Genomic DNA, 10,702 nt, shown 5'->3' with positions numbered 1-10,702 from the left:
CCTGAGTTGAGATGAAGAAGGGTAGCTACTAGCCAGCACAAAGATAGATAGAAAGAGAGAGAGAGAAAGTAGAATCTATAAGTTGTAGAAACTCACATGCAAACCCTTGTACCATTGCTTAAGGAGCCTTATTTTTTGGTTGCAAACAGAGGGAGAGAGAAAAGAGGGAGCCTGTTTCGTTCCAAACAGCACTGAAGAAATGACTAAAGAAGATGACTTTAAGCTCCTTAAAATCCAGGTCTTTCTCCTCTTATCCATCACATGCTTTCTGTCTTTTGAGACCCTTTTTCATTTTAATTTCGTTTTCTTTCAACACAGCAAAGTTGTTTATTGGTCTTATCCTGAGGAATCTTTCTGTTTTCTTTTGTTCTTTGCTTTGTTTCTTCTCATTTTCATCTACAGACTTGTGTTCTCAAAGTGAACATTCACTGCGATGGGTGTAAGCAGAAAGTGAAGAAACTCCTTCAGAGAATTGAAGGTCCTCACTTTCTTTTCATCTCTCTTGTTTTCCATCTCCTGTCTTGTCCATACTATTCACTCACTATGCTCATTCTTGTCTACATTATCTTTACCTTACCTGGTTTTCTTGACTTCAAAATGTACGGCACACCAAAATATTGTGTAATTTTCGTAAGATTGAGTACATCTTTAATACAAGAATAAGAATCATACTGAAAGTGAGTGTAGTAGCATTCTTTACTCACATCAAAGGGTTTCCTTTCATAAGTCATGGGAGTTGTAGGAAAACAGGAAACTATTGTACCTATTGAGTGGTGATATTTTTCATTAAGTAGACATTGATTGGCTGTTACTACTACTCAAATCCTCGTTGGGAGGTTCAGGCTTTTGTTAATGTTTATTTCGAAGGGGAGCAGTTTGTTTAACAGTCGTCCTAGTTTGACCTTGTTGTACGGCATGGTTACTGTGAAGAAGTTAAGAAACGTAGAGAAGAGCTTGTCAGATAAAAGGTACAACAAGAAGAAAATAACCCCCCGAGTAATCGACCCAATTAAAAAAATGTCACTATTGTGTGCTATTTTAATTTAGTGAGATGCATTTCTGTTTACTTCGTAGAAGGTTGGTGAAAGGTTTTGGAGTTTATCTTCTAATACATTGCTGAGTTTGGAATTGAAATTTTGATCCCTTGTTCCACAGGAGTTTACCAAGTTCAAATAGATGCGGAGCAGCAGAAAGTAACAGTTTCAGGTAGTGTGGATTCTGCAACTTTGATCAAGAAACTGGTCAGAGCTGGTAAATATGCCGAGCTCTGGTCTCAGAAAACAAATCAGAATCAAAAGCAGAAGAATAACTGCGCCAAGGATGACAAGAACAAAGGGCAAAAGCAAGGGCTGGTGAAGGGGCTTGAGGCCTTCAAAAATCAGCAGCAGAAATTTCCTGCTTTCAGTTCTGAAGAGGATGATGACTTTTATGATTATGATGACGACGAAGACGATGAAGATGAAGAGATGCGCTTTATCAGAGAGAAAGCCAATCAACTGCAATTGCTGAGGCAGCAAGCTGCAGATGCAAATAATGTGAAGAAAGGTATTGCAGCCATATCTGCAGCTTCCAATAATGGTAAGATGAACAATGCTGGCAATACCAATGGTGCGAAGAAAGGAGGACCAAATACGAATATGGCAATGAAGGATGGTCCTAATGGGCTTGATCAGAAAACCATGGCAGCTCTGAAGTTAAACAATGCCCACCTGGGTGGTGAAAGCCTCAATCTTGGAGAAGCCAAAAGGGCCAATGACATTGGTGCGATGATGAATTTAGCTGGGTTTAATGGTAGTGGTGTTAATGTTGGTAGCGTCACTGTTCCAGGGGGAAATTCCAATGGTTTGGGAGGTTTTGCTGTTCAGTCTAATAACATGATTCCAGGATCTTCTGCAGCTTTTTCTAATGGTGGTTTTGCAACAAGCCAATATCCATCATCTCTGTTGATGAACATGAATGGCATCAATAACCATCCATCCCCATCTCCATTAATGATGAACATGAACATGCAGGCTAGGCAAGCCATGCAGCAACAACCCCAGATGATGTATCACAGGTCTCATTTTATTCCCCCAAACACTGGCTATTACTACAATAATAATAGCTACAGCCCTGCAAATTACTCTTATTCCTATGCCTCCTTGCCTAGTTACTACGCAGGGGGCGATGATCATCACTCTGCAGCTCACATGTTCAGTGATGACAATACTAGCAGCAGCTGTTCAATAATGTAATGATAGATCGTAGAGCCAAAAAGTGAAAAAAAAAAAGAAGCAAAAAGGATGGTGTTTGACCTTAAAGTCCCATTTACCAAGCTAGTATACTGTTTGACTATAATTTGGTGAGGCATGTGAATGTGTTAGGGATGGATGGATAGATGTGAGTGAGTGAATCATCTCAAGTGTACTGTGTAGTGGTTGAGATGATGTCTGCCTTTATTTTTTTAAAAATTGTCCTTGGTTGTTCTGTCTCAATGGCTTGCTTTGTATGTGGAGTAGATGATGAGTATGTGTTATGCCCAAGTCCTAACTTTTAAGGTTTAATAAAGTATGTGCAACTAAGCCAATGTAAAAATATGCGAACCTAACTTTGTGTCTATGAGGGACCTGATGGATGGGTTTTCCCTTTATTATATTATTGGCTTGGATATGGGACAACCTTCTCTAATTAGACAAGGTGACACGAATTACTGTTTTCTGTGCCCTGAGACATGATGACACCGTGTGTGTCTAGGAACAGTGGGGTTGACAATGTGCTTCGCTGTGAATAATAGTATTATGAACGTTAGGTGTATACGCACGCGTATGTCACGTGCGTGATATTACAGTATTGTAATCGGGCGGGACCACATTACAACTTGGATGTTGGGAATATAATAACATTTATTAGTACACTAATTATACTCATATGATGCTGATAGCCCGCCAGTCAGGTAATATTAACTAGTAGTATATTAAGTGTCATAAAGCACATGCACTATGTTTAAGGTGCTTATACGAAGAGAATTTTAAACTGAACATAATAGCCTTTTCTAATTATGAAAAAAGGTTTAAACAGAAACTGTTGAAACTGCTGCTTTGTTGTTGACCCAGAAAAATTATAAAAACTGCTACTTTGTTTTGCTTCCTAGGGTCGTTATTTTTAAAGGATATAATAATCATTCATCTCAAATAGAATAAACACAATTATCCTTGTCCTTTTTTTCATAAATTAAATAATATTTACTTGTAATTGTCTTTGTAAAGTGATATGAAATCCATGAAATATCTAAGATAGTAATAGGGCGTATATATACTTTATGAATGCTTTCAAGATTTAAACCTCACTGCGAGGTGATGAATAGAAATACATTAAAAAGAAAAAACTAGCAGTGGGTTGATAGAGTTGGTTTGTTAAGATGGAAGAGACAAACATCAGGAGGGCCATCTTGTCTTGTAAGCAAAACGCTACTGCCAAGACAAGGAGAATCCATGGACCATGACCGTGAGCAATAAATAAATCACTAGAATGTCTACAATGTGGTTGCCAGCAATTCAACAACATGCATAAAGTGGAGTAGATGGTATATTGGAAGATGAATTATTTTAAAGAAACATTTGAAAAATTAGTTAACTCAATAAATTAATTCACACATTTTATAAAGGACAAAACTTAATTACAGTATCATAAGGTAAGAGTTGAATTTTTACTTTGATAATATGTATAATAAAAATTAACATTCAAAATTGATACACATAACTTAAGCAAATTTTCAATTCTAAATAAAACAACAACACAATCAATGCGTATAATACTACTCCTAAGCTTTGTTATTCTACAAACTAGTAGTTCTTCTCTTCGACAGCGAATATTACTTTCATGAGGTCTTCCTTTACCCCTTTTTCTTTTATTTTTTTACAGTTCACCCAACTTTATTTTTTAGAAGGGGCTCTGAACTAATAAAATTCTGAGTTAATTATAGGAATTTAAATTAAAGTTTGGCTTCAATCAATTCCTTTTTCTTTGTAACAAAAAAAGAGAGACAAATATTTACCACCTAAGGTTAAACGCAGATACACGAGGCCACGGGCCTGTTGCATGAAATGGATGCCATTTGCGACGCCGAAGTCCAAGACACCAAATAGCTACAGTTAAATAAATCAATATGAAATTCATCTCTACATAACAAAATGCTTCCCTACCCTTAGAGAACTGTTCACAGTTAATGCAAAGGTTTCTTGTCTATTTCTGAATAATGTATTCTCTGCAGCCCTCCAGTAAATTACTAGATTGATGGGAACCATTTGATAGGCATGTGAAGTAAACATAGGGAAGAAACAAAGGCATGGCGACAACATATGTGGCTCAACTTGAAGTGAGATCGAGATTATCCACTAATCCTATTCTATTCTTTCTGTATTTGGTTTTGAAGTATCACCATAGGAGACAGACAAGATTCTGCACACATAAACCATTATTTAAACGGTAGCTCATCTTTCGTAGTATGTACCGAACAATATGCTCCCATTACATGCTGAATACGAAACACAAGGTTGACCAAGTCAACTAAAATGCCAAGAATCATTCAAAAACAATATTTATTTATTGTTCCTTCTCCTATACAAACACCGAAGTTTTATACAGTATATCTGCAATCTCTTATCACCTTTCTTCTCACTGTGTTCTTTTCCTTTTCAAATGACTTTCTTTGACAAAAAAAAATCTTTCTTAAGAAAGTTAGAAAATAAATGAGATATGAACAAAAAGATATATCATTGAAAAAAAAAATTAAAATAATAAATATTTTATGACTAGCCAAACATGAGAGGGATGGTGTATACTGTTAGCGTTATAAACACTTTCTTGAAGTCAATAATGACACTGAATCGAGCCTTGATACAGTCAACTGTCGCTTCGCTAAGTTCATTCCCTCCCTTTCCCCTAATCTGAAATTCAGATTAATTTCAAATTTTCCCCATCTTTCTCAACCGATTATTTTAACGCTTTTTTACATATATTTCTTTCCACATTACTTTAAATATTACATTTTTTTACTCTCTTTTTATGCATGGGATACTTGGAAACAAAAATATAGTAATATGATAAAAGAGTGATGTGAAAAAACGAAAAGACGAATTTGTTATTTATGTAGATATTTGGTTCTTCTAAACTTGTGCGTGTGCACTTTTTCTTTTGGTGTTCTTATTATAGAAGTTACGCACGATAATTTAGATCTTCTCCATTATATGATGATCGCTGTTTGACACTTTTTAAATTATTATTTGATATGTAAGTTTAGATTATTTATTGATGTCTATATAAGATTTCATGTAATAAGAGGGTGTCAAAAACATGTTAATTTGAATTATACAGGCAAAACAATAGGACAGCAACAATCCATGTTCTTAAATAAATATTTGAGGTCAGAAGGTGTACTGAATTGCTCTGATTAAATGCGTAGGACTCACCTAATTGAAACTAAATGGACTAAACTGATTTGATAGGCAAAATAAAGGGATCAGAAGTGCCATTTCATTACCTGCATAACTGGATTGGAATTTTGCTCAGACAAGGACAAATATTATTTCCAATTTCTTTGGAAATAACTAGGAGTTCCCCGCCTCTGCAAATCAAAATTCAGCTAGGATAAAGTATCCGACTGTTAGTTATTGGAGAAATCTATCAAGAGCACACACCACACAGTATTGCAATCTTCAGTTTCCTTCCCACTACATAACTATTACAGAACATTGAAGATCATCATATAATACACGTTACAACCATAAATTTCTTACCACAATACTGCATCACGCATTGGGAGGTTCTGATGCTGAGTTTATTCAGAAATCAAAGTCCAAACACGAACACAACCATCCTCTCCAGAACTGGCCACTCTTTCCTGATCAATGAAAGTCAACCCATATACTCCACCTAAATGAGCTCCTTTTATGGTTCTGCGGCTTGATGCTGGCTTTCCAACTTCGTATATAATGACACATGTATCAAGTGAACCAGTAGCTACCAGTCTGCTATCAGGTGACCAAGACAGGCAGTTAATACGTGCAGTATTAAACAACATGTTATTAAGCTTCACCTGAAAGAGAAAATTTTCAGTTAAATGCCTACTAAAGAAAGGAGGAATTTATTAAGTCAAAATAACTAAGGGAACTATTATCTATAAAGCACACAAACATCAGCATTTGAAAAATCTCAGCCACACACTTACAATGTCAGAATAACATCATATTAAACAAGAATATCCCGATAAGAAAAATGGGATAGAACTGCCTCAACGATGTAAGCAGGTTTGGATCCAGTGTCTTTATGAATATTCCTCAGTTCTTTTCAATAAAATTTATTCGGGAAAAACACACGCAACATACCCTGTTTACCAAATCTTGCCAAGAATGGTTAGAAATGTGTTGGAACTTTTGGGGTGTTTCTTTATATTGAATTTCCTACAAGACTCTCTCTCTCCTACAACTGCAACGTTGAGCAGCAGAGAACCCATGTCCATATTAATGTTGTTTGACAAAATAGGAAAAAGTTTCTGTGGTTAGATTTGGGTACTCTAAATACACAGTTTCAAAGGATAAGTACAAATTAATAATAATTGACTAAAAAATCAACTGTTAAAATTTTAAAAACTACATAATTTTACTTGTGTACTTTATTTTCTAACACTAAGCACTTTTTATAACTCAAATTCATGTTTATATACGATGGTTATAAACAGTAAGAAAGCCAGATGAGCATTCAAGGCTTGGAGCATATTTGTTCATGGATTTGGTTAAGTTACTCTAATTTTCCGTTAAATAAGTAAAGAATTATGGCCATTCAACTGATTTCATCAGTGCTGCTCATCATGGAAGCAAGTTATTACATAAACATGAAGCTAACATGATTTGAAATTTAGATGCACACGTTATGATCGCTCAAGCAAAAATACTACAATCGAGAGAAAATGGCATATATTTCTTATTTCAAATAGGAAAGTTTGGTATAGGAGAAACCAAAGTAGACACTATCCTTCGAGGCATGAAACATTTGAACTTCATGCAACTATCATTTCAGGCTCAAGTTACCTCTTTGGAATCACAGTCCCATACAACAGCTTCACGATTTACATCAGCTGATGCAAACATGGAAACGTCTGGAGAGTATCTGATTACACTGATGGCACCTCGGTGCTTCTCAAGGACACTCTGCTCTGTAACTGTATCTCCTGAAACAGAATATAAGCGCAACTTACCATCTTGCCCTCCCACGATTGCTTCACTACCATCTGGTGAAATGGCACATGCGGTCACAAAAAAGCCCAGGTTTATAGTGGAGACAATTTTTGAACCCTTTAGTAAGACAATGCCGGATTCAATTGCAACGAGAGCAAGTTCAGGACTATTAAGTGCAAGGCTCAAATCCTTAGGCTGGCTTCCAACATCAATATCCTCGGCAACACCAAAATTATCCCCTTGAAGAGGAACTCTGTATACCTTCATTTAAATACATAAAATTTAAATAATATCAACAGAATGCAATAATCAGCAGTATTTAGAATAAAAAGTAAGCTCAATTTCCATTATGGTTTGGCTACCACAAACATTTACTACATTTTTCTAAAACTAACTCAGCAATTCAGTGTCATCAGACGTGGAGCTTCAATGATATATGGGCATCAAACACGAAATAAAAGGAGAGAAGATGCATCTACACTATAATTTTTACGCTACCAAATCAAGAACCTTAGAATGATAATGACGAGCGATGACACGAGTATATCAGTTACCTTATTGTCAAATCCAGCCGCAATAACTTCTTCTTCGCCAGCTACTAACACTTTGATTAATCCAAATTGTTTATTGTCAAACTTACCACTGTAACCAATGCCTGGCATCCATCTAATGATCGCTCCACAATAGCTGCTTGACAAAAGCACCTTTTCAGGTCTGTTGAGCAGAGTCAAAACGGTGACATTCTTCATGTGACCAGAAAATGACAATGGGTTTTTATCTAAATCCTTAGCAGAATATAAATTGATCGTGCCACCAAGAGAGACAGTAAGAAGATAATCATTTTGCCAAAGACAACCAACAAGCATGTCCTCTACCCCGCCAGATTCAGTAAGTGCCAAATTCTTGCTTACTGTTCCACTACCATCCTCAAGAATATCCCATACTTTTGCAGATTTGTCAGCAGACACAGTAAGAACCTGGAATTAATTGATACGTAATTTAAGTTAGAATGTAAATAGTAACCCGAGACATCAACAGGAGCACAAGCAAGATCAAAACATTTTCTTCCTTACATGTTTAGATTCCTATTTGTTAGTGGTAAGTTATTATATTTGCAGAAAACATAAAATTCTTCTGTCACCATTGTAAGTAAACTTGAAACAGTAAGATTCACTTACCTGTTTGCTGTCAGGACTCCAACTAACAGCATATATGCTGCCACTGTGACCATCCTCTGCGGACAACTCTCCCAGCTTGTCCCCTGTCTTTCCATCATATATAATACCCTTCCTATCTGAGCTAACAGTAATAAATTTGCTACCATCTGGAGAAAATCTAACACAGTTGACGAAATTCGAATGGTCCCTGCAGATACAGAATGTCTTCTATGACAACCTGAATAAAGAAATGGAAACCTACTCAACCCAAAACATTTGTTTCTCGCTATAACTTGATCCTATTTTCAAAAGTTTAGAATTAATAATTCATACGATACTCTTGATCATACAATATATAAATATAACGAAGTTGACTTTTTCCCGACCATGCAAAAACTCTTGAATTTTGATTATTCCTATTGATAAAAATTATTGATATTTCAATTCCCTCGTCAAATAGCATGCATTCATTTTTGTGGGCACCTTTACGAATGAAAGAGAAATGCAAACTCTCATAGAAATTCCTTCACAGGAAATGAATATACACTACACTCACTTAAAATGAAGAAAGGCGAAGCTCACAGATAATTTTAAGTACTAGATAATAGATACATGTAGAATTATAGAGACAAATATGCAAGCAACCCCAGATAACAGAACTTACCTGATGGACATGTTGAACTTGAACGGTGGACCATCATAAAAATTCGCTAAAAAATCTTCTCCGCACGTGACAATGCGAAATGGCCTTGTTGGTTTGATTGAACAGCTTAAAACCCGCCGTGAATGGCCATCAAAATCACCAACAGTAGAACCAGAATCCCACCTTCAAATGCAACACATATGAAAGATGAAAAGAGGAATCACGTGTTTAAAATTAAAAGATGGAAGCACATTTGCACATGCATGCGATGAGAAATTTTATTCATATAATTCGTACAAATACGATCATTCATGTAAATATCAGAGATAAGAATAAAAAAAATAGAAAAATACGAGATAAAAAAAGCAATATAATAGATAAAAATAAACAAACAAGAGCTATACAAATTATAATATATTTTTGTTATGTGAATATAATATCATGCATTCAATCATGACGAAGCTCGTACGGTGAAGTTGAAAAGCAATTAACCCGTATCAATTGAATTAAGTGTTTTTTATTATTATTTTGTTAACTAAAGGAATTCATATACTATTTCATTGGTCTCACGAGACCTACGTTTTGGATTGCAAACTCAGTAAAGTCACATCACAGAACCGTTCACATGCAGCAAGTGCTTATGTCACGAACTTCGACTGTAAAGCGTGCTTAATATTTTTTATATATTTTAAAAGTTGTGGGCAATAATGTTAGGGCTTAAGATTCAAATCCACCGTACAAAAGTTGAATATTAAATTTGTGTTTCGGGTGACTGTGACAGAACAATTCTAATATTTTATGTTGAAAGGATTCGTTTGAATTAAAAAAATATAAAAATAAAAAAGAATGAAAAGACGGTTACATGAAGGCGCGAACAAAGGACTTGCCCTTGCCATCGCCACAGGCAACGATCCTTAGCCCATCGAAGGACCATTGGAGGTCATCGATCCGACCCGAGAGGACCCGAAACTCGTTCTTCAGAACGAATTCGTTGTGGGTCCCCCAGATGCGGACAACGCCGGAGACGTCGGCGGAGGCGATCCACTCGCCGTTGGGGGAGTAACGTGCCACCGTCACGGGATAAGCGTGCTCGCCGTAGACGGAGACCTGAAGGGGGTTGTCGAGGTTGCGGATGATGACGGATCGGGCAGTGCAGTAGAGAATGTTGTTGGATTTGGGGTCGCCGGAGATGAGTATTCCGCGGCCGCGCTCGGTGGAAGGGACGCACGCATAGGTCTCTGAGAGTGTGGCCATTGAGGAATTGGAATTGCTCTGCGTTCATCTTTGTGGACGTCTTATAGAGTTAGAGAGAGAGAGAGAGAGAGTGTCCGAGAATGGAGGACCGTGTTTTGAACAAGTTCGCTCTCTCAATACCATTCACATTTTTCTGTCAAATCCACTCTTTGGTTCCATTTTTCTGTCAAACTCACCCTGCACATTTTTTTATTTTTATTTTTATTTTATGTATCAGTAGATAAGTAAAAGTTTTAAATAATAACCATTGAGTTTTCCCTTTAATGAATTAAAAATATTTCTTTTGAAAACATTGAAGATATGTTATATAATTATTTGTAATTAAAATATACATATTTTAAATAAATAATAATAATTTTATTACATTAAATAAAACTAAATTAAAAAGAACAAAATTATAAAAACTTGAATTATAAAGCTTCTAAGATTAAATAATT

At 36.0% G+C, this 10,702-nt stretch overlaps 2 protein-coding genes across 2 annotated transcripts; one reads left to right on the top strand and one right to left on the bottom strand.

Moving 5' to 3' along the window:
* On the top strand, window positions 1–2,361 carry LOC113873184 (heavy metal-associated isoprenylated plant protein 37). Its single transcript, XM_027511204.1, has 3 exons — window positions 1–238; window positions 403–478; window positions 1,156–2,361. The coding sequence occupies exons 1-3, from the start codon at window positions 200–202 to the stop codon at window positions 2,232–2,234; spliced, it is 1,194 nt and encodes a 397-aa protein (XP_027367005.1). The 5' UTR covers window positions 1–199; the 3' UTR covers window positions 2,235–2,361.
* A 3,120-nt stretch (window positions 2,362–5,481) lies between these two features.
* LOC113873541 (actin-interacting protein 1-2-like) lies at window positions 5,482–10,268 on the bottom strand. The gene is made up of 6 exons (XM_027511696.1): window positions 9,874–10,268; window positions 9,033–9,194; window positions 8,390–8,576; window positions 7,766–8,188; window positions 7,065–7,472; window positions 5,482–6,073 (listed from the first exon to the last, which is right to left on the bottom strand). The coding sequence occupies exons 1-6, from the start codon at window positions 10,263–10,265 to the stop codon at window positions 5,816–5,818; spliced, it is 1,830 nt and encodes a 609-aa protein (XP_027367497.1). The 5' UTR covers window positions 10,266–10,268; the 3' UTR covers window positions 5,482–5,815.
* Window positions 10,269–10,702: the final 434 nt, after the last annotated feature.

Source organism: Abrus precatorius, unplaced genomic scaffold, assembly GCF_003935025.1.
Source record: "Abrus precatorius isolate BTA unplaced genomic scaffold, Abrus_2018 Scaffold7, whole genome shotgun sequence".
In the NCBI taxonomy this organism is placed as follows: domain Eukaryota; kingdom Viridiplantae; phylum Streptophyta; class Magnoliopsida; order Fabales; family Fabaceae; genus Abrus; species Abrus precatorius.
Note: the sequence above shows the minus strand (reverse complement) of the source record. Positions and strands in the feature narration are given on the sequence as shown.